This window comes from Aulostomus chinensis, chromosome 10, assembly GCF_037954235.1.
Source record: "Aulostomus chinensis isolate RoL2024-O1b breed Wild chromosome 10, RoL_Achi_v1.0, whole genome shotgun sequence".
NCBI classification, from domain to species: Eukaryota; Metazoa; Chordata; class Actinopteri; order Syngnathiformes; family Aulostomidae; genus Aulostomus; species Aulostomus chinensis.
In genome coordinates, this window is record NC_141329.1 from 28,563,305 (window position 1) to 28,588,262 (window position 24,958).

Consider the following 24,958-nt stretch of genomic DNA (forward strand, 5'->3'; position numbering starts at 1 on the left):
GCTCCGCAGCGCCCCCTGCGGCCTGCTGAAACTTTTTCCTGCTGTAGGTACTTCCTGTTTTGTCCTGAGGGGTCCCCGTCTGTCCTCTCATTTCTCCTCTGTTGTCCTTTTGTCTCGTCCCGTGTCCAAACTGTCTCCTCCATCTTCTGTCCGCCAAACTCGCGACTCACGTCACCACCGGCCGCCGGTACCCGCCGATCTTTCCGGGACTATCTGGATCCAGCGGACGGGACACAGATCAGGGAAACCGGGCTGACTTCACAGGAGGAGTCGGTGTCGGTCTGGTTCTTCTCGGGGTCCTGATGGATTTTACATAGACGGTTTGCCCGCGAGCAGACGCCAACTATGCGCTCCCAGGTGCTAATGCTAATTAGACTGTTAGCTAATTAGCCGGCTTGCTAACCAGCGATGTCTCCACCTCGAACTCCGCCGGTGAAAGTGCCTGATTCTTAGAACCGCATCGACGCCGACGATGCGAAGCTAGAGAGCAGCTGGCCTCCGATCCCCCGGCTCATGTAGTCTGCCTCGGTCCTGGACCGGCTGGAACTCCGTGAAGTGTCCTTACCTCTGCTGCTGCGGGAAACAGGTGCCTGGCCCTGCTCACCTCGAACCGGGTTTAAATGAATCAAACCCTGAACTTTTAATGCCGCCGGACTTTACTTTGGACTCAGCTGGAGCTCGGTCCCGAGTCACAAGTGCCCTTCATTGTGTTCCTCTGGTTTATTTAAGGATCGTGGTTGAGGTTCTCCGGCCTGGTTGATGTGAGTGTTGTGTTTTAAATGTAGTCCGAGTTTGGTTAAGTGACAAAGTTAATCCTGAGTTAAAGCTCAGTTCTGTCCTCAAGGGTCCAGGTTAAGGTTCGGACTTTGTTTTTCTTTGTTTTTATTGTAGTTTGGGTTAAATTCAGCTGCGCTTTAGTCTAAATATTGGAAACTGGTTTTAAATGTTGTGTCCTCGTTGCAGTCTTTGTGGATGTAGTTAGTCCGGGTACAAGCAGGGTTTAGTCCCGGCTTTAGCTCAGGATGTCGGACCTCCAGAAGACTCCGACCTCGCTGTGTTGCTGCCGCAAGTCCCTCCCGTCCTCTGGGGGGCACTGTGCCGGGGACCGGCCCTCGGGGGGCCCAGTCAGCGTCCCCGGTGCTCAGCAGTGCCCCCTGGTGGATGTGGCCTCAGCCTCCAATTTCCGCTGCTTCACACTGCGTCACCTCCATCTGGACCTGCGGCTCAACTTCGCCATGAAGGAGATGAGCTGCTGGCTGGTTCTGGACTTGGTTCCTGTCCAGCCGGGGGTCCAGACCTTGGTGCTGGACTCCCATCCCTCCCTGCTCATCCACGCCATCGACTGCAAGGTTCCCGGCGTTGGACAGCAGGACCCCGTCTCCCTCACCTACCGGGTCGACCCTTTCACTGACTACGGCTCCTCACTCAACATCAGCCTGCCGACAGCAGCGACGAAACCGGGCAGACTGATCCAGATCACGGTCCGGTACACCACCACGGACGGGCCGGCGGTACGTGACATCACACAACTTCACTGGGTTGTTCAGGAGCTGTGTGTCAGAGATCAGGTCTAGAATAATGAAGAAGATGGCGTGATGTTCTCCTGTCCCCGTGTGATGTCATCACCTTTGAATACCTCAGCTGGTGATGACTGAGATGCGGTGGGCGGAGTCTATCATTACACTGATGATGATGGTGATGACGATGGTGATGACGATGGTGATGACGATGGTGATGATGATGATGATGATGATGGTGACGATGATGGTGATGATGATGATGATGACGATGATGATGACGGTGATGATGATGGTGATGATGATGGTGATGGTGGTGATGATGGTGATGATGATGGTGATGATGGTGATGGTGATGGCGATGATGATGGTGGTGATGGTGATGATGATGATGATGGTGATGATGATGATGATGGTGATGATGGTGATGGTGATGGTGGTGATGATGGTGATGATGGTGATGGTGATGGTGATGATGATGATGATGGTGATGGTGGTGATGATGGTGATGATGGTGATGGTGATGGCGATGATGATGGTGGTGATGATGATGATGGTGGTGTCGGTGATGACGATGATGATGATGATGACAATGATGATGATGATGGTGGTGATGGCGGTGATGGTGATGATGGTGATGATGATGATGGTGATGATGATGGTGATGATGATGTTGGCGATGGTGATGATGGTGATGGTGATGACGATGGTGATGGCGATGGTGATGGCGATGGTGATGGCGATGGTGATGATGGTGATGATGATGTTGATGATGGTGGTGATGGTGATGATGATGATGGTGGTGATGGTGATGGTGATGTTGATGGTGATGTTGATGGTGATGATGATGGTGGTGATGATGGTGATGATGGTGATGATGGTGATGTTGATGATGGTGATGATGGTGATGATGGTGATGATGATGATGATGATGATGGTGATGATGATGGTGATGATGATGATGATGGTGATGTTGATGATGGTGATGATGGTGGTGATGGTGATGGTGATGTTGATGGTGATGATGATGGTGATGATGATGGTGGTGATGGTGATGATGATGATGATGATGGTGATGATGATGGTGATGGTGATGGTGATGATGATGATGATGATGATGGTGATGATGGTGATGTTGATGATGGTGATGATGATGATGGTGATGATGATGATGATGGTGATGTTGATGATGGTGATGACGGTGATGGTGATGATGGTGATGATGATGGTGATGGTGATGATGATGGTGATGATGGTGATGTTGATGATGGTGATGATGATGATGGTGATGATGATGATGATGGTGATGTTGATGATGGTGATGACGGTGATGGTGATGACGGTGATGGTGATGATGGTGATGATGATGGTGATGGTGATGATGATGGTGATGTTGATGATGGTGATGATGATGATGATGGTGATGTTGATGATGGTGATGTTGATGATGGTGATGATGATGATGATGGTGATGTTGATGATGGTGATGTTGATGATGGTGATGACGGTGATGGTGATGATGGTGATGTGATGGTGATGGTGATGGTGATGATGATGATGGTGATGTTGATGATGGTGATGATGATGATGATGGTGATGGTGATGATGATGGTGATGATGCCGATGTGATGGTGATGGTGGTGATGGTGATGATGATGATGGTGATGGTGGTGATGATGATGGTGATGGCGATGTGATGATGATGGTGATGTGATGGCGATGTGATGGTGATGATGATGGTGATGACGGTGATCGGGATGATGATGATGATGATGATGGTGATGACGGTGATGATGATGATGATGATGATGATGGTGATGACGGTGATGTGATGGCGATGTGATGGTGATGATGATGGTGATGACGGTGATGGCGATGTGATGGTGATGATGATGGTGATGACGGTGATGGGGATGATGATGATGATGATGGTGATGACGGTGATGGCGATGATGGTGATGGTGATGTTGATGATGGTGATGGTGGTGATGATGATGATGGTGATGGTGATGATGCCGATGTGATGGTGATGGTGATGTTGATGATGGTGATGATGTTGATGATGGTGATGATGTTGATGATGGTGATGATGGTGATGATGGTGATGATGATGGTGATGGTGATGGTGATGGTGATGATGATGATGATGATGGTGATGACGGTGATGGCGATGATGGTGATGGTGATGTTGATGATGGTGATGGTGGTGATGATGATGATGGTGATGGTGATGATGCCGATGTGATGGTGATGGTGATGTTGATGATGGTGATGATGTTGATGATGGTGATGATGGTGATGGCGATGATGGTGATGGTGATGTTGATGATGGTGATGGTGGTGATGATGATGATGATGATGGTGATGATGCCGATGTGATGGTGATGGTGATGTTGATGATGGTGATGATGATGATGATGATGGTGATGGTGATGTTGATGATGGTGATGATGTTGATGATGGTGATGATGGTGATGATGGTGATGATGATGGTGATGGTGATGGTGATGGTGATGGTGATGATGCCGATGTGATGTGATGGTGATGGTGATGGTGATGGTGATGATGGTGATGGTGATGATGGTGATGATGATGATGGTGATGGTGATGATGCCGATGTGATGGTGATGGTGATGATGATGATGATGGTGATGGTGATGATGATGATGGTGATGGTGGTGATGATGATGGTGATGGCGATGTGATGGTGATGGCGATGTGATGGCGATGTGATGGTGATGATGGTGATGATGGCGATGTGATGGTGATGATGATGGTGATGACGGTGATGGGGATGATGATGATGATGGTGATGACGGTGATGGCGATGATGGTGATGACGGTGATGGCGATGTGACGTGATGGTGATGGTGATGGTGATGATGATGATGATGATGATGATGTGGTCGCCATCTTGTCTTTGTGTGTAGATCTGGTGGCTGGACTCGGAGCTCACCTGTGGTCAGTCTCGCCCGCTCGTCTTCACTCAGGGTCACTCGGTGTGTAACCGCTCCTTCTTCCCGTGCTTCGACACGCCCACCATCAAGAGCACCTACACCGCCTCGGTTCGGGTGAGCTTTGACCCCACGCATCTGGTCATTTCCCACCCACCCCCCTGCTAGCTAGCTGGCAAAGCCGTTAAGCGACCCTTCTTGGTCTCCAGCTGATGGCGTACGTGGCGTCGGCGCTGCTTCAAACATTCCACGTCTTGGTTGAATGTTTGGTTCTCTGTCTCAGCCTTGACAAACAAACGGGGCGCGGCCCGATCAGCTGATCACGGTCTGTCCCTCCCCTGCAGGTCCCAGATGGTGTGACAGTGTTGATGAGCGCGTCACGGAGTTCGTACTCCGCCCAGGACCGAGTCTTCCAGTTCTCCATGGAGTTCCCAGTCCCGTCCTACCTGGTGGCGCTGGTGGCCGGGGAGCTGCAGCACGTGGACGTGGGCCCACGGTCAGTACGCCCCAGATGTTGATCCAACACCATTGGATCAGCTGATCAGGCGATCCCCGGCCCTGTGCTGCCACCTGCTGGCTGACACACGCACACGATTCACATCCGACTCCTGCAGCCTGATGTTCCCGCCACTCACGTCGGCTAATACTTGGCGTTTACCTGTAGTTAGTGAGTACGCACAAGTGAACAACTCATCAGTAATCAATCATCCAGATCAGGAAAGGTGAGCGAGTTCCTCCGTCAGGTGTTTACCGTGAACAGTAAAACCATCTCGCTGTCTTGGACAGTCCCAGAGATGCAGTGTTGGTGTCTGGGTCATGACATCATCACTGTTGACAACAGATTAAACAGTAATGATGAAATCATGCTGTCAAAACAGGGATTTGGACAAAGCACAATTTGTGATTTTTCAGCTCTGTTGTCATGACAGCGGGCCAACAGCTTTAAAAAGGCTGGTTATCTGAATGGAGTTGTGATCTGACCCTGTCTCTCACTAATGATACACACACACACACACACACACACACACACACACACACACACACACACATTGGGCTCTAAGTTGAGTTCAGCTTGTTTGCTGCCTGACCAGCTGACAGCAGCCAGGAATCCCAGTTGTGATGATGGTTTCATCTTTATTCCTGTCCAGTATTTTTCTCTGACTCATCACAAAATGGTGGTGAGTCCAACGTGTTGCCGGGCGAATCACTGAGTGATAGGAAGCTTTTATGAGTCGACCGCATCACAAACTAGGAACTGTTGAACTGATAACATGAGTTTACTAGTTGGTTAACTGGTTAATGTGGTTGGTAATGACGTTCAATTAAGCTTTCAAAGTGTATTAAATCAGCACCGCCCCCAGGAGCCGTGTGTGGGCGGAGCCATGCCTGCTGTCCTGTGCGGTGAAGAAGCTGGGGGGCAGCGTGGAGCGTTGGCTGGGCGTGGCCGAGCAGCTTTTTGGAGTCTACCTGTGGGGCAGGTGAGTGGAGCCTCAGACTCTTGGTCCCTGGTGTGGATTAGAAGCGTCACTCAGACCCGCTGACCCTCAGGTGTGACATCGTGTTCCTGCCCCCCTCCTTCCCCATCGTCGCCATGGAGAACCCTTGCCTCACCTTCATCATTGCTTCCATCCTGGAAAGCAGCGAGTTCCTGCTCATTGATGTTGTCCACGAGATCGCACACGGATGGTTTGGGAACGCCGTCACCAACGCCACCTGGGAGGAGATGTGGCTGAGCGAAGGTCTGGCTACGTACGCCCAGCGCAGGATCACTACTGAGGCTTATGGTAGGACTACGACTGATAGTACTACTACTGACAGTACTACTATCGTAGCTACTGAGGCTTATGCTAGGACTACGACTGATAGTACTACTACTGACAGTACTACTATCGTAGCTACTGAGGCTTATGCTAGGACTACTGCTGATAGTACTACTACTGATACTACAGTAGTACGGATAGTACTACTACTGATAGTACTACTATCGAAGCTACTGAGGCTTATGCCAGGACGACTACTGATAATACTACTACTGATAGCACTACTACTGATAGTACTACTATCGTCGCTACTGAGGCTTACAGTAGGACTACAACTGATAGCACTACTACTGACAGTACTACTATCGTAGCTACTGAGGCTTAGGGTGGGACTACTACTGATAATACTACTATAGTCGCTACTGACGCTTACACTAGGACTACTACTGATAGTTCTACTACTGACAGTACTACTATCGTAACTACTGAGGCTTACGGTAGGACTACTAATGATAGTACTACTATCGTCTGAGGCTTATGCTAGGACTACCACTGATAGTACTACAACTGATAGTCCTACTACTGACAGTGCTGCTATCGTAGCTACTGAGGCTTGTGCTAGGACAACTACTGATAGTACTACTACTGATAGTACTACTATCATAGCTACTGAGGCTTATGCTAGGACTACTACTGATAGTACTACTACTGATCGCACTACTACTGACAGTACTACTATCGTAGCTACTGAGGCTTACGGTAGGACTACTACTGACAGTACTACTATTGCAGCTACTGAGGCTTACGGTAGGACTACTACTGATAGTACTTCTACCGTAGCTACTGAGGCTTACGGTAGGACTACGAATCATAGTACTACTATCATAGCTTCTGAGGCTCACGGTAGGACTACGAATCATAGTACTACTATTGTAGCTACTGAGGCTTGCGGTCGGACTACTACTGATAGTACTACTATCGTAGCTACTGAGGCTTGCGGTCGGACTAGTATTGATAGTGCTACTATCGTAGCTATAGAGGCTTGCGGTCGGACTACTACTGATAGTACTACTATTGTGGCGACTGAGGCTTGCAGTCGGACTACTACTGATAGTACTACTATCGTAGCTACTGAGGCTTACAGTAGGACTATTTCTTCTGTATTTCACCTTCCTCTTCTTCAGGTGAGGCGTTCACTTGTCTGGAAACTGTCGTACGACTGGACGCCCTGCACAGACAGCTGCGTCTCCTTGGAGACAACAACCCTGCAAGCAAACTGCATGTCAAGTTTGAGCCAGGTAATACATACACACATGCACACACACACACACACACACACACACACACACACACACAAACACATACACACACAGGTGTGATATCACTTCAGTAACTCCTCCCCCTCCAGGTGTAAACCCCAGCAGTCTGATGAATCTCTTTACCTATGAGAAAGGTTTCTGTTTCGTTTCGTACCTGTCCCAGCTGTGTGGCGACATCCGGCGTTTCGACTGTTTCCTTCGGGTTAGTGTACGCACGCGCGCACACACACACACACACACACACAGATTTTATGGCGACATGTCAACCATCACAGAGGAAAACTGCTTCAGACAGGTGCTGTCATGATAAAGCTGAGAACAAGGAGCAGGTTCATGCAGGACACAGAAGAAAACAACCTGTGTGTGTGTGTGTGTGTGTGTGTGTGTGTGTGTGTGTTCAGGATTACATCTCAGAGTTTAAGTTTAAAAGCGTGGTGGCTCAGGACCTCATCGACTACTTCCTGGGTTATTTTCCTGAGCTGAAGGATGCGAGCGTCGCTCAGAAGGAAGGTGAGGGTCAGCCGAGGTCGCCGTGATGACGTCAGTGAAATGTCCTTGTCACCTTGATTTCTGACGCAACCTCTGCCCTCTGACGTCACTTCCTGTGTATGTGCCTCAGGTTTGGAGTTTGAGCGCTGGTTGAACGGCTGCGGGCCGCCTCTGTACGAGCCTGATCTGTCAGCGGGCGCCACTCTGACCCGGCCGGTCCAGGACCTGTGTGATCTGTGGCAAACCAGCGATGCCCTGAACCTGCAAGCTGTGACGACCTTTGACCTTTCAACCTGGAGCACCTTCCAGATTGTTTTGTTCCTGGACAGAATGCTTGACACTTCTCCTCTGTCTCACGGTACATAGAAGCAATATTAATAGTACTGCATTACTAACTACTACTAGTTTACTACTACTTTACTACCGCCAGATGTACTGCTGTGACCCCTGATCCTACGACCAGTGCTAGCATACATGCTAATCTGTACACACTGTTATCAAAGTATGCTGGTGTGACTCTTAATTCTCAACTAAAAGTAGCATTTATAACCTAATGTTAGCATAATCTGTTAGCATTAACAACCTAACATTAGCACTAATAATCTGTTAGCATTAACAACCTAACATTAGCATGAATAATATATTAGCATTATCAACCTAACATTAGCACTCATAATCTGTTAGCATTAACGACCTAACATTAGCATTAATAATCTGTTAGCATTAACAACCTAACATTAGCATTAATAATCTGTTAGCATTAACGACCTAACATTAGCATTAATAATCTGTTAGCATTAACGACCTAACATTAGCATTAATAATCTGTTAGCATTAACGACCTAACATTAGCATTAATAATCTGTTAGCATTAACAACCTAACATTAGCATTAATAATCTGTTAGCATTAACGACCTAACATTAGCATTAATAATCTGTTAGCATTAACAACCTAACATTAGCATTAATAATCTGTTAGCATTAACAACCTAACATTATTATTAATAATCTCCTGCTTGTCTCTGCTCCAGGCTACTTTAGCCACCTCTAGTAGTCCATAATTTGTTGAGATGCATTGTGGGTAATGGTGGCAGCAGTTTTGACAAAGAGGATTGTTTCTTGCTCTGCATCCTTGTTGTCCTCTGATGTGGCCTGATGTGTCTGTCCCCCAGATGTGATGGCAAGTTTGTCCAGCTGTTACTCGTCTCTGTTTGACAGTCTGAATGCTGAAGTCCAGATCCGCTGGCTGCAGATGGTGGTGAGGAACACGTTCTACCCCGACCTACCGCGCGTCCGAGCCTTCCTGAACAAACACGTGAGCTGATACCGCAAACTTGCATGTGTTAGAATGTTAGCGTTGCTCAGGCTAGCAACGGTCACCTCGATCTGAAGGTTTTATTCGTCATACCTCGCGTCATCTGAAGGGCCTTAGACTCCTGCTTCCTGTCTGCAGACTTCCAGGATGTACACGGTGCCACTGTACGAGGACCTGGTTGCTGGGGTGATGAAGTGTGTTGCTGTGGAGATTTTCTACCAGACGCAGCGCCGCCTGCACCCAAACCTTAGAAGGACTTTACAGCAGATCCTCTTCCAGACTGGCGCTGCTCCTGCCAATCAGAATGGCCCCGCCCTCCCCATTGTCCCCCCCTCCCCACCTCCCGCTGCTACGGCTGCCACTGCCAGTGGGACGACCGCCGCCATTTCGCTGCGGGACGTCAATGTCTCCGCGTGATGTCGATTAGACAATGGCACCTGCTGCCATGGCAATTTAGAATTACAGTTTTTACACTGTGAGAACAGCAACACTCCAGAGTGATGGTGCTGACAGGAAGTGGAAAGCAGTGGTGGTGGGGTCGAAGGTCATGGCTGCTCCTCCCTGGCCTGTGATTGGATGACGGGCCTCCATGCAATTAAACTGGAAACTTGAAAGAGACGTCACATGTTGGAGACTCATTTCTGCCCTGAAACCTAATAAACCTTTATGATGCTTGCGTTGCGTCTCGTCGCGTCGCGTTACGTCACAACACTGTTTTCCTGGCGTGTTTTGAGCGTGTTCCCGGCGTCCTGAATGCAGGTAATGTAACTTTGACGTCGAAAACAACAGGAGAATTGGTGCTGGATTCAGACTTTGAATGAATCTGATGTTTCTGGCGGAAATGAGTTTCAGGAACATGACCACTGGTCACATGACTTTGACACATGACACACCTGTCAGTCATACGCGTATGTGTCTCTGCTGTGACACATCGCTGTGTTTGATGTCTTACAATTTTAATCTCTGCAACAACAAAGAAAATAAATAAATGAAGATGTAGCTGAAACTTCACAATTGTGGCCTTAATGCTGCATTCAGGGCAGCTGGGAATGGAAACCATTCATAACAGAGATGGACGACAGGAAGTGAGGAGTCACTGAAGCAATTTTTAATATTCTGTCTGAGTAACTAGACGAAAGTCAGTTTGATTAAAAACCTACTGACTGATTCAAATGTTCATATTTTTTTTCTGAGAAAAAAGTGAACATGTTAAAGATCTGTGAAACGTCTCAGTGTCCCAGCTGTCCCTGAACGCCTCTTCACTGAAGGTTTGTAACTTTTCACAAAATAAACACTTCAAGCAACGAATTGTTTCTCCTGGTTTTCTGGTGGGCCCGTGAAGTATCCACGTCTTCAAGGATCAGACTAAATAAGAAAGGTGTTTCTAGTGAGTGAATCTCAAATTCTTACTGAACCTGTCTAAAAAACACCATTCTTAAAGCTGCTGCTTTTATTTTGCAAGACTTCAGGGGGAAGCGGAAACGTAAAGCAGGTGGCGTATAATGTCTAAACGTATGTTTATGAGGAACCCCGGAAGTGCCGCGACCTGAATTTCAAAAGATGAGATGAAACAAATACTCCGTCGGGGTGTAAAAACGAAACAAGTCCCCGTTAAGCAGCAGAGGCGGCGGTGGGAGCACTGGAAATGAATTGCAACGCAATACGGAACCCAGTTAAACCAGTAGAGGAAGACACAACACTGTTTTCCTGGCGTTTTTTGAGCCCACGTGGGAGGAGACAGCTGACTGACATCTGGACGTACACCTGTCGAGGCTGATCGGAGCCATCTGTCGGGGGGGGGGGGGGGTCGTCCCTGTCCCTGTCCCTGTCCCTGTCCCCTGACGTGTCTCCCGACGGCCTCCGAGTGGGAACGATCGGAACTCTTATTTTGAAGGGCGTAACCGGAAGTGGTGCAGCTTATTTCGATGGGCTTGGTAGTGTGGGTCCGGAGGAGACTGAGAGCATCACAGCAGCTGGACCGGCACATCTGGACCAGGACGGTCCGTGGACACGAGGAGACGGACCAGGGAGACGAGGGAGGCAAGTCCCGGCCGCGCGAGCTCGTGTTCTGTTCCGTTCCTTTCCGGTCTTCATGGGGGAAAACATGTCGGAAGAGACCCGGGTCATCTACCACCTGGAAGACCAAGACACCCCCTACTTGATCCGTATCAACGTGCCCGCGCAGCGCGTCACCCTGGCGGACTTCAAGCAGGTTCTGAACAAACCGAACCAGAAATTCTTCTTCAAGTCGGTGGACGACGACTTCGGGTGAGTCGCGTGATGGATGTTATTGATCGGGATGATCAGCAACGTCATCATACGTCACCTCCTCCCCCTCCTCGTCTTTACAACGTCACTAGTAATGCTTCTGTTCATCCGTGATAGTGAGCCAGCAAATCTGGTGATGTCATAGGTGAATGATGTCATTAGGAGGCAACCAATGTCTGATCATGTGACCTGAGCAGACGATTTCACTGTCTGCTAACATTTCTAAAATCTGAAAGAACTTCTCTGATTTTGTTTTTGTTATTGTTGGAATTATTACTTTCGTTATTAATGACGATTATAATAACAAAAGGAAATACTGATATACCACAATACTTCCCCTTCCAGTGACCGATGGATGCTCTGGCGGGAAACAGCTAGCTATGTGTTAGCTTAGCCGTTGACTGTTGAGCTTTCCTGCTGCTTCCAACCTGTTTGATTTGAAACTGAAACTTAAATGAAACTTTGTTCTGTTTTCTGATTTTTAGTTTTAAAAACAGAAGTGACACCAACAATTAACTTGGCTTTGAAATTTCAGCCTTCACACCATGTGCTTATTTTTTGGGGCTAAAGGGCTAACGCACGCCCTCTGCTGGCAGAATTTATACTGAACTGATGAGGTTTGTCTTGTATGAGAGACAATGATTGAGGACCGTGCAGGTCAGCCTCTGATGTTTCTGTCCTCACTGACAGAGACAAACACATCAAAACCAGTCAGACACACACACTCATGCATACACACACTCTCATGCATACACACACACTCTCATGCATACACACACACTCTCACATGCATACACACTCATGCATACACACACACTCATGCATACACACACTCTCACATGCATACACACTCATGCATACACACACTCTCACATGCATACACACGTATACACACACTCTCACATGCATACACACTCACGCATACACACACACTCACGCATACACACACTCACATGCATACACACACTCACGCATACACACACTCACATGCATACACACACTCTCACATGCATACACACACTCACGCATACACACACTCACATGCATACACACACTCTCACATGCATACACACTCATGCATACACACACACTCACGCATAGACACACTCTCACACGCACACACACACACACAGATAAATAATGTTAAAGAGCTTTTAGGTTCAGATGATACACTCACTTATATAACGTGTGTGTGTGTTGTGTGTGTGTGTGTTGTGTGTGTGTGTGTTATGGGGATTATAGGAAACCAGCTGAGATTATTAATCTGTCTCTCCTTGAAGCTTCTGTTTTTTTAGCAGTGATTTTCCATTTTCATTTTGAATCGTTTTCTTAACAACATCTTCAGGGTATTTTCATTAGTAGAAGAGTGTGCTGATTGTGTGTGTGTGTGTGTGTGTGTGTGTGTGTGTGTGTGTTTTAGAGTATCGCACTGCTGTTTTCACACTGTAACAGTTCAGTGCTCAACCAGAGGGGGGCGACGATGAGTCACTTTGATCCTCAGGGCTTGGTTTGTTTATAACAGGGTGGTCAAAGAGGAGATCAGCGACGATGACGCCAGGCTGCCCTGTGTGAACGGACGAGTCGTCTGCTGGGTCGGTCTCCCTCACTCCCTCACTCACACACGCACACACGCACACACACACACACACACACACACTAGAACAGGGGTGGGCAACCATGAGCCATGGAGGGCCGTGTGGATGCAGGCTCTGCTTCCAACCCAACACTATCAGGTGACTCCACTGATGAACACTCCTCTGTGGCTGAAGGAGTGTTCCATGGCTCATGGTTGCCCACCCCGACCTAGAAGGTGCTCACATGTTTTCTTCTTGTCCTCAGCTGGTGTCATCAGACACCTGTCAGTCAGACTTTAAATGGGCAGATACCCAATCTGTGGCCACACCCAGCAGCCAAGCCCCACCCCCCATTGAGAGGACAGGTGGGATCGGAGACTCCAGACCTCCATCCTTCCAGTAAGTATCCCGATACACACCTGTTACCTTAGTGTACTGCACCTGGTCTCACCTGGGCTCTCACAACTGGACCCATGCACCTGGATCCACATATCTGGACTCTCCCACCTGGGATCCTACACCTGGTCTCACTTACCCGGTCTAACCTGGGCTCTCACACCTTGGTTCATGGAACTGGTCTCACCTGGACTCTCATTCCTCATCTTTCTCTTGCTGTCGTTTCTTGTGTTTAGCTCTCATGTAATCTGAGTAAATGAGGCTGATGCTGGAGCTTCTGTGTGTTTCAGTGCCGTCAGTGGTCAGAACGAGCTTCAGGGGTCAGAGGTCGGGCGGGACGTTTCACCTCGGGAGAGAAGAGAGGAAGACACGGCGCCACGGAAAGATGTGAGCGAGCGAGGTAAGCCAACTCAGAGAGAGAGAGAGAGAGAGAGAGTGGGAGGCGTCGCCCAGTTCCCGTCCAAACTAAACTTTAAATTCAGACTGTCTGCTGCAGAAGAAGAAGAAGAAGAAGAAGAAGAAACCACCGTCTGGTTGAATTGAATCAACTGCGTTGTTGTGCCTCATCTTTCAGTCTCACGTCTCAGAACCGGTGTCAGACTTCAGTAAACTATCAGCTCCTCACAGCCAATAAACCCCATCGAGATGGTGATTTGGACAAAGATTGAATTCATGGTTTGTCAGATCTGTCGCCATGACGACGAGCAAACAACTCTTACAATGTAAAGCTGGTTCAAGATGATCCAACTCACTGACACAAATTAGCATCCGTTAACATCTTTGAATTAGCTTTGTATGAGGTCACCTCACATGATGATTCTGCTCTGATTGGCTGCTCCTCCTGCAGGGGGGTGCCTGAATGGACACGCCCACCAGCCCACAGAGAAGAGGGGGGCGGGGCCCGCAGGTGGAGACAACTCATCAAATCAACAGAGCAGCGAGTTGGAGACAACAAGCTTCTGTTCGTCTGAGGAAGACTCTGGAGGAAGGTCAGAAACACATCTGTAGCTACGCTAGCAGTTGCCCCTTAGCTCCCTGTCTTTGGGTTAAGCTAGGCTAGCAGCATCCATTTTTGTAGTCAGTATGCTAGGCAAGAGTGACCGTTTCCCTTTGCCTCCAGGCTTCGTGCTAAGCTAGGCCAACACCCTGCAGGTGACCCAAGTGAAACCAGTGTGTGACACTGCTCCTTTAAATACCTCAAATGTCGACATGTGGTTCTGTGACATCATCAGGCAGCTCTTACTCTGATTGGTCAGCGTGTTTTCACACTCACCTCCCCTGAGGTTATCATCTTCTGCTCCAAAAAACCTGTTCAGACTGCCGGCTCGCCCTCCCGCTCTGATTGGCCACTGCAGGTCATGTGACTGTGTATTGTCCTGCAGATAAAAGCATCCCAGCTGATCTGGAACATCGTACTCATTCAGCGACACTCATCCTCACACTTCACCATCGTTTTTGTCACAATTCCATTTTCTTCACTTCTCTGGATTATTTGACCTTCATCTTTTTTATATTTGTCTTTTTGATTTTTACAGGTTATTTTTCTTTTTGTGTTTCCATTCCAAGTTTTTATTTTAAGTTTGTAGGTAAGAGATGTGCTGAATTATATTTTGATCAGATATTTGTTTTTTTGAAGTGTGTTTATAAATGTGTTTATTTTACATGATTGTTATATTTTTATCATGCAATTTCATATTTGAATTTTTCATTTAATAATTACATATGTTTTTATTCCTAACAGTTGTAAGTTTATTATGTAGTACTACATTTTGTTGTTTGTGGTTTTATATGTGGTTAATATGAGGGCTGGAATCTCCCAGTCGACTGGTCGATTCGTTCTGGCTCCACCAAAATTATGATTTTTTTGCCACATTAATTTCATCAGGAGCAAAGTACCAAAGCTCCCCTGTTTCTCAGATAACAATCTATCTTTGAACACCCCCTTGTTTTGCTATTTTGGACTCTCCCGACCCGCTAGAGACAGACAGACTGAAGAGGACTGGAAGGCCCACGTCTGGAGGTTTGATGAATGTCTGTTTAGTGTTGAGGGTTTCATTCCAAGTCAGTCCTCGTCCACCACGTCAAAGACGTCTGCAGTGCGGCAGCATTTCATGAAAACAGATCATGGAAAAAAGTCCAACGCAAAGTTTGCCAGCACCAGTTTTCATGTCACAGCTCCACCACAAACACGACGTGTCCCCTAGAAACGGTGAGCTAACGTGTCCACCTGAGGTTGCCCGTCAGTTTTGAGTACATGAACACATCAGAATTGACACTTCAATGTTTTAGTCTAATAATTGTTTTGTTTTAATGGTAAAAATTCTTACCGTGGACTTGCCTTTTGTGTTTAAGAGTAAAGTTTTAGGTTAAAAGTCTATTTGTGTCTGAGCGGCGATGCTGAGCTCCTGTGTTCAGTCTGGCTCTGTCAGGACCAACGATGGTCGCTCAGTTGTTACAGCCTGACAGAAACAATCGTCTCAATGTTCCTCAGCAGGTTTGAGCTGGTAGTTGACAGTAGAGTTTTCATAAATAAAATTAGTCGATTTGTAGTCCAAGTTTGAGGGCTTCAGTCGACCGAGAGTTTCTTTGGTTGATTACAACCCTAGTTAATATTTACATGAGGATGTTAACAATATTAACATATTTCCTGGTATCTTACGCTCCTGTAAGTGTGCAGCGTTCAACACCTCCACCTCCCGACCAGCAGGTGTCTCCCTCCCTGCTGCTGCACTGATCCAGTCTCCTGGTCACCAGGTTGACTCAACCAACCACTTGTGGTCAGAGGTGGAATAGCAGGAATAAGACAGACGAGTCACGTGGTCGATCTCGTCACCATGGTGATGATGTCACGTACTAATAGTAACAACTGTCAGAGGCTAAAGTTGCTAACTTGAGCTATTGCTGTTGTCCGTTAGCAACCGTTAGCTTAGCTGTCCATCAGAACGGTTGCGCCCTCAGCATGGCTGCTTACCTTCGGGTCCTCCAGCTCAGACCAGTGCTGAACCAGTATGGACCCTCGTCTTCCTGCTTTGTTGTAAAGGTGGGAAATTTGGTTCCTTTTACGGATTTGAGTCCTTCTGGGTCACTCACTGAACAGATCCGGATTAACGAGTCACTTGAGTCATTATCACCACCAGCTTAATCCTAGATGACACACAGACCGAACGCCCGCTGACATCGCCTGCCCCGAGGAGCAGGGGGGCTTGTCAGTGAGAGCGCTGCAGGACAGGGACAAGAACTTAGGCAGAAGTGAAGGGTTTCACTTTGATGTTTTATTTTTGTTTTGAATCAAAGAAGAAGTCCGTCATGGCCCCCACACCTTCATTTTACAAGCGTGATCGATGACCAAACGAAGGTCAACACACACTTTTCCTGAGTTAATTTGGAGGTGAAAAAGCTTCTTAGTTTGTAGCGATAGCCGGAATGCTAGAATGTCGCGCCAGGTCCAACCCACCCTCCCACCATCAACACAACTGAGCCGTGCTTTGTGCTGCTGAAAGTTCTGGAGCTCAGTCGAATCTGCTGTTTGTTGCTCCTGAGGGAATTCCACTGATCCACTCAGGTTTGTGTCTGCTGTTTAGGAAGTTCCTCTAACCCTTTTGTGTTTGTGAGCCCAAGTCTGCTACCACAGAAGTGTAACGGATCCACTTGGATCAGTGGGTCTGGGTCTGGGTCTTCTATAGAGGAAGTGCCATAGATCCACTTGTCTGTGGGTCCGGGTCTGCTCTTATGGAAGCGCTACGTGCAGGATGAGTCTGGATCTGTGAGTGACAGCTTTGTTTACGGACGAGCACATGCTGGCAGCTAGGCTACTCGCTAACAGCTGGACAGATGGCAGCTCTGCTATAACGAGAACATGCAGGTTTTTAGGAAAGTTACTGACGCCATGTTTACGTAGCCTAGAGGCAGCAGCAGGTGTAGGACAAAAGAGATCCAGGTGAACGGGGACGACAGACTCTCCAGTCTTGGGTCGGTGAAAGGATCTGAGTGAAAGATCCAACTTCTGAGTCAACCTCCTTCTAGTTTGTTGGTCCAACGGTTTTTGAGACGATAACAGAACAAAGCCTCATGTTTCTCAGACGTTTCTCTGGTTAATCAGTACCTGCAGCTCCTGAGCTCCTGGTCGGTGACACCTGGTACACCTGGTACACCTGGTACCAGCTGGTACACCTGGTACCAGCTGGTACCAGGTTTACCGAGTGTACCAGGTGGTACCAGGTGTACCAGGTGTACCAGGTGGTACCAGCTGGTACCAGCATGTTCAGGCTGCTGGCTCAGAGCTGGAATATTAGCAACATTTTGATTATAAAATATTTTCACCATTATTTCACTCCTATAATCTTTGTTCAGGTAAATTCAAGTTCTATGGAAGTTTTCTTTTTGTTCTTGAAGCAGTCGACTCTTGCATTTTTCAATGGTTAAAATTCTGAAACTTGATGAATTTTTATTCGATCGTTGGTTAAAACTGACGAAATGAAAGTGTCGATTCTGTCCATGTTTGTCTGGCAGCTTGAACTTGAAAAGTGTATTTCTTGCTTGGACCTTTAATTCTGCAGCTTTCTAAAGGTTCTCGTTTCGTATTTTCTAAATTTTAATTGTTTTCTTTAAATTTGTCTTTTTTTTCTGTCGGTTTTTAGGTGACTGTGTTTTCATTTTAATCAATAATTTTAGTTTTACATGTCAGTATACAAGTTCAGACTTGTTTGTATTCTTCATGATATCAAATATATATACACATATATATACACATATATATATGTGTATATATATGTGTATATATATATGTGTATATATATATATATATATACACATATATATACACATATATATATACACATATATATATATACATATATGTGTATATATATGTGTATATATACACATATATATATATATGTGTGTATATATATATATATGTGTGTATATATATATATATATATATATATATATATATATATATATATATATATATATATATATATATGTTCTCATTCTATTCATGGAATTAGCCTTGTTGCCCGGCAACCACTCGGCTGTCAATCATCGCCTCTACGTAACCCAGGTGTGTGTTTTCCTTCGTGATGTCGCAACAGGTTCAGCCAATCAACAGAGCAGAGCAGCTCCTCGCCGCGGCTACTCAGGCGGCAACGAAGGCGCCATCGAAAACCCAAAACACTGCGGATGGAGAGGGTACACGCACACGCACCCCCCCCCCCACACACACACACACACACACACGAACGACATCACTGACAGATTCATTTTGACCTGATCAAAGATATTGATTTCACAGTCCGAGCCTAAATAACGTCTGAACACTGACAGAATGAAGATGTCAGCGTTCAGTGAAACCGACGTTAACGCCAGTCGGCGTTTGTGAGTTTGTGTTGATATTGAAGTCGGTGAGGAGCTCTGATTCTGAGCTGATGATTGATGAGGAAACTGTCACTGAGGTCAAACCGCTGCGTCTGTCTTCCGTGTGTATGTGTTTGAATTTGATGATCTGATCTGGCCTACATTCTTCTCTTTTACCTGTCTGTCTGTCCACCGCCGACTGTCTCTCTGTCCGTCTGTCAGTCCGTGTCTCTCAGCAGCGTCACCGACTCCACCATGTCGCTCAACATCGTCACAGTAACACTGAACATGGGTGAGTACAGAGCTGGACCTCACTAGATTAGGGAAACGCTCTGTCTCAGTCGCTGCTTCACGTCGTACACAAGAATAAGTAGACATCACCCAGCGAGTGATGGGCGGAGCCTCGAAACCCCGCCCACTTCCGTGAGTGTGTGTGGAGCTGTAGCTCAGGTGACAACAACAGAATCATGCGATCTTTCTTCCATCAGAATTACTTCCCATAACCACCAGCTGGCGCTACAGCCTCAATTCAGCTTGTAGACGTCTTCATCAAAGATCCGATTATGTGATATCAAACACGGCCGCCTCCTCGCCACGATGGCCTCGCAGCCTTCACAGCAACTCATCACCAAGTTTTGAAGGCAGTTCTGACCACAGCTGAGAGGATCGGGTCCACCTGCTTCAGCCCTCCTCTTGCGTTGGACGACAGCTGATTGGCTGATGGGCACCTTGTCTGTCGACGCGTCCTGATGCATTCAGCAAACAACAAACGTCAGAAAAAAGCTTTAGAAGAGCAGTAGGTGAGGGGTCAAAGGTCAGCATTGATAAAGCGCCCACCTCAACTGTAACCAGAAAGTGCAAACTTCCTCAGTATGAATCAAGGCTCGGTTCACATCCCAGCACTCAGCTGGTCACAAGTCCTCATCCTGTAAGCGGGCAGGTCTGAAGGTTCTGGTACGCTGCACATCAGCGCCAGTGGTTCCTTAAGAAGAGGTTGGTACCAGCAGGTGTGGGTGACACCGTCACTGGGAGTGCGAACAAGGATGAGCTGCCGCCGCCTTCTGGCGGTTTGACAGACAGGAAGGAGATATGATCTGTGTTGGACCGCCTCCTGAGCGGATTCCTGACACGGCATGATGTCAGCATGATGTCAGCATGCTCACTCCCAAAGTATAATTTCTGACTTTTGACGTAACTTTTCAAGTCACGTAGTCCCGAGTGCCCACCAAACACAGGAAGTGACATCACTTTCCACCATGCTTTAGCTCATCCATGTGATTTAGCTGCGTCATCCAATATTTCTTTTCTTTTTGACAGATTTGCATGACAACAGAAAGTTGTAATTGTGTGTGTGTGTGTGTGTGTGTGCAGAGAGGTATAACTTCCTGGGCATCAGCATTGTTGGTCAGAGCAACGACAGAGGCGACGGAGGCATTTACATCGGCTCCATTATGAAGGGCGGCGCAGTGGCGGCGGATGGACGCATCGAGCCAGGGGACATGTTGCTGCAGGTACCGCTCGTTCTGCTACCACTTCCTGTGTTGTGGAACTCCATCAGCAGCCAGCCACTGTGTGTCTTCCAGGTCAACGACATCAACTTTGAGAACATGAGTAACGACGACGCCGTGCGAGTCCTGAGAGAGATCGTCCACCAGCCGGGGTGAGCCACACCTCAAACCACCGACACTGTAGAGAGAATGTATTCGCTGCTTCTGCTGAGGCTCCACCCCCTGAGTGGGAGTGGTACATGGACGCACTCGGGGAACATCCCACTAGGGCGAGGTCTCGACCCAGATCCCACTGGAGGGACTTCGTATCATTTACGTCCCTCTCAGTTAGATTGTGGACAAACAGGACAGTCTGATGAGTCCCTGCATTGAGACGCTAGCGAGCTGAGATGGAAGCCGGACGGCGTCCTGTCGATCAGCCAGTGAGTGATGATGTTGAGCAGGCAGACGTTAGAAAACCCTCTCATCTCCCACAACTGGCCAGAATCATGAGCCACGCCAAAAGCATGTCTGGAGACAGAGCAGGTGGGAGAATCAGACCCTCAGCCAGGATGCTTGTCCTTGTGAGGGCCTGCAGCTCCTCAGCCTGAGCAGAGCAACCTGCAGGTGAAGCTCCTTCCTCCAACACCTGCCAGTCAGGGACCTACAGCAAAGACGGGATCAGAAGGTCTTCAGGTGGAACCATCAGCCTAGGCAATGATGCTGCTGTGACCTGACTAACCTGTCTGTCTGTCTTCAGCGCGGTGACGTTAACGGTGGCCAAGTGTTGGGATCCGAACCCTCGCAGCTGCTTCACTCTTCCTAGAAGTGAGAAACTTAAACGTCTCCATCATCTGATTACATCAGCATTTCATTCAGAGGTCTTTCTTGTCTTCATTCGTAGATACGATGAACGTTGTCCTTTGTGCTAACTCGTCCGCTAAAGATCCGTTCATGTTCTGGTTCTAGCACTGGATTGAAGTTGTAGCTCCATCAGAACTCTTGTCCGCTTCAAAGAAAAACAAAAAAAACACCATGTTGTGTGTCATCCTCCAGGTGAGCCGGTCCGTCCCATTGACCCCGCTGCCTGGGTGTCACACACCGCAGCCATGACAGGGAGGCTCCTCCCACACTATGGTACAACTCCCATCAGCCATTGGGCCACGTCTCCGCTCTCATGTGTCTGGCCAACAAAAGTAATCCCCCTCTGCTGTGCTGCATTCAGGTGTCCATGATGATGCTCAGCTCACCACTCACAGTGAAATGGGCGCCGTCGTCAAGGCGATGGCCAACTCAGAGTCGGGTCTGGAGGTACGGGACCGCATGTGGCTGAAGATCACCATCCCCAATGCCTTCATTGGTAAGAAAGCCTCCTGTGTCCCACCTCCGTCTCTCAGGTGACGTGTGTGGTCTGCCGTTGGTTCACGCCACCATTCTGTTAGCGTGTTGCTCTTAGCGTGTTTCCAGCTATCAGGTTAACAGCAACATGTTTGTAACAAAAGGGATTTTAAACTACGAGGTCGTCGCTCCAGGCAAGATTGAACTTTTCTCTACGGACGCCTATGATGCTCGTCTCAGGGGCTTCAACACGGCGGTGGACCCCAGTGAGCCCTGCTGAAAGATTCCAAATAAAAACCTCCGTAATTATGGCACATCTCAGTCTGTGTGCTGCTCTGTTCTCTCCTGCTTCCCTCTGAAACGCTCAGATTCAGCAACCCCCCCCCCCCCCCCCCACACACACACACACACACCTTCTCCACCCCTACTACGCCCAATCTGATGGTCAACGTATTTAGGGGCCTGCATACATATGAGGTGACATGTTTGTTCAGCGAAATGTACTCCAAACATTTGGGTCCCTGCAGGTTCTGACGTGGTCGACTGGCTACATCGAAACATCGAGGGTTTCACCGACCGCAGGGAGGCACGCAAGTATGCGGGCAACCTGCTGAAGGCCGGCTACATCCGCCACACCGTCAACAAGGTCACCTTCTCCGAGCAGTGCTACTACGTGTTCGGTGACCTCTGCGGAGGTGAGGACACGGGTGACACTGCAAAACCCAATTGATGTTTCCCTTGAAATATCCCAGAATGTTCGATCCTGGAAGTCTCCAGGAAGCATGTCCGGGTGACGCCGTGTCTGGATGAGGTTGTGTCTGGATGACGGCGTGTCCGGATGATTTATTGTCTGGATGACGTCTTGTCTGGGTGATGGCATGTCTGGGTGACACCCTCTCTGGGTGATGGCGTGTCTAGGTGACAGTGTGTCTGGGTGATGGCGTGTCTGGGTGATGGCATGTCTGGGTGATGGCGTGTCTGGGTGACACCCTATTTGGGTGATGGCGTGTCTGGGTGACACCCTCACTGGGTGATGGCGTGTCTGGGTGACAGTGTGTCTGGGTGACGTCTTGTCCGGGTGATGGCGTGTCTAGGTAATTTCATGTCTGGGTGATGGCATGTCTGGGTGATGTCTTGTCTGGGTGACAGCGTATGTGGGTGATGGCGTGTCTGGGTGACGTCTTGTCTGGATGATGGCGTGTCTGGGTGACATCTTGTCTGGGTGATGGCGTGTCTGGGTGACACCCTCTCTGGGTGATGGCATGTCTGGGTGACGTCTTGTCTGGATGATGGCGTGTCTGGGTGACACCCTCTCTGGGTGATGGCATGTCTGGGTGACGTCTTGTCTGGATGATGGTGTGTCTGGGTGACGTCTTGTCTGGATGATGGTGTGTCTGGGTGACGTCTTGTCTGGGTGATGGCATGTCTGGGTGACGTCTTGTCTGGGTGATGGCGTGTCTGGGTCACGTCTTGTCTGGATGATGGCGTGTCTGGGTGACACCCTCTCTGGGTGATGCCGTGTCTGGGTGACGTCTTGTCAGGATGACGGCATTTCTGGGTGACGGCCTCTGCCCGTGTAGATTTAACTGATTTAATAGTGACAAACAGATCAAGTTGATGCTGAAATATCATCGTGATTGTGATTTGGACAACGTATGAATTCATGATTTGTCAGGTCTGTTGCCATGACGATATGCTTTAGAAGATGTGTGATATGTTTTTTCCTGATTGTTGATTATTGATGAGTGATCAGTGACTCCTCCTCTCTGGCAGATCTGGGTGTGATGTCGTTGTTGGATCATGATGAATCCTCCTCTCGGGGGGGAACCTCAGACCTGCTGGCCCCAACGTCAGGCCCCCAGTGGCCCCTCGCCTTCCCCTACCAGTACCCCATCCCTCACCCCTACAGCTCGCCTCACCCGCTCCACCAGTTGCTTTCCTTGGGGGGAGGAGGAGGAGGAGGAGGAGGAGGCCCACACAGTGAAGGTGCGACAGTGTTTCAGTCTGCTTCAGCATCCTGACCTCATTTGGAACCTGAGGACTGAACATTTCTACCCTCAGCTTCTAAAATCCTCCACACGTCTGAAGTATCAAGAGTCAGCGTCTTAGTCCTGTCACTCGATACACAAATAAAAACATTCAAATATAAATACTGTTGGAAAATATTCAAAATGCCACCCATGAAACAAAAAAACAAAACCAAAAATCATAAACGAATATCTGATGGAATATTTAAAATGATCAATCATAAAAAGCTGTTCTTCTCAGAACGTTTCTGGGAAAAAAATAATCTCAACATGTTTCCAGAACATCGGCAGAAAAATATCTCCGCATTCTTCAGTTTCTGAAATTAAGAAAACTCTCCAAACATTTTCAAACATATTCCGCCTCATCAGCCAATTTAACAAGCTCTGTTGGCGCCCCATCATGTGATGTGATGATGTCATTTCCAACAGGAAGTCACAGCAGTGGATCAAACTGTAGCGACAATCAGAAGGAGGTGGGAGAAGGAGGCGGCCTACAGGTGACGCAGGAAGTGAATGCTCCTCCAGAGTCCGGCAGCAATGAAGAAACCCAACCAACATCCCTCTCTGGTCTCCATGGTAACAAAGACTCGGCAGATCCTCCAGTGCTCCCCTCTGTCCCGCCTGAAATCTCTACCTCCCGGCAGTCCTTCCACCTGGCCATGGGAAACCCCGGCGACTTCTTTTTGGATGTCATGTGACGACCCACACCGCGTGCGGTCGCTGATGAAAAGCAGACGGTCGTCTGGTTGTCTGTCTACAGCATCAAACTGGAGGTCATATTTTCGAGGTTGTGGTGGAGGGCGAGGAGGAGGTGGTCGGAGTCATTCAGGGAACCTGCTGAGGAGGAAACGCCGCGTTTGTGTCATGTTTGTCTGTTGAGGTCGCTGCTGCTCCAAAGCAAAGATGCTCCTGAATCACGAGGTGTTGATCTTCTGTTAAACGCTACCACGCACACGTCACGACACTGTGAGCACGCCAAACATCCGATGGGTGGATGGACAGATTGATTTGATTTATTTATTTACTGACATCGTTTTATTTGCTCTCTGTCTTTGCAGCATGTTGAAGGTGGAAAATCACAAATAAACACGTCTGGAACTCTGGTCTCAGGTGTCTCTGTCTGCTGGTGCCAGGGAAACGACTTCTGTACTGCCAGTC

The 24,958-nt window shown here is 48.2% G+C and overlaps 2 protein-coding genes across 3 annotated transcripts; both read left to right on the forward strand.

Moving 5' to 3' along the window:
• Positions 1-42: 42 nt before the first annotated feature.
• rnpepl1 (arginyl aminopeptidase like 1) lies at positions 43-10,655 on the forward strand. Of its 2 annotated transcripts, XM_086216905.1 has the most exons (12): positions 44-761; positions 964-1,511; positions 4,448-4,588; positions 4,816-4,967; positions 5,833-5,949; positions 6,020-6,255; positions 7,416-7,529; positions 7,640-7,752; positions 7,952-8,060; positions 8,170-8,397; positions 9,213-9,355; positions 9,494-10,655. In XM_086216905.1, the coding sequence occupies exons 2-12, from the start codon at positions 1,023-1,025 to the stop codon at positions 9,770-9,772; spliced, it is 2,121 nt and encodes a 706-aa protein (XP_086073031.1). In that variant the 5' UTR covers positions 44-761; positions 964-1,022; the 3' UTR covers positions 9,773-10,655. The 2 variants fall into 2 exon arrangements, with proteins under 2 accessions (XP_086073032.1, XP_086073031.1); XM_086216906.1 differs by lacking the exon at positions 4,448-4,588 and having other exon boundaries at positions 43-1,511.
• Positions 10,656-11,165: 510 nt separating this feature from the next.
• On the forward strand, positions 11,166-24,898 carry dvl3b (dishevelled segment polarity protein 3b). Its single transcript, XM_086216907.1, has 15 exons — positions 11,166-11,623; positions 13,146-13,215; positions 13,463-13,596; positions 13,884-13,993; positions 14,441-14,582; positions 18,687-18,783; positions 19,171-19,240; positions 20,320-20,459; positions 20,532-20,608; positions 21,196-21,263; positions 21,492-21,572; positions 21,661-21,795; positions 22,301-22,468; positions 23,547-23,759; positions 24,230-24,898. The coding sequence occupies exons 1-15, from the start codon at positions 11,448-11,450 to the stop codon at positions 24,496-24,498; spliced, it is 1,950 nt and encodes a 649-aa protein (XP_086073033.1). The 5' UTR covers positions 11,166-11,447; the 3' UTR covers positions 24,499-24,898.
• Positions 24,899-24,958: the final 60 nt, after the last annotated feature.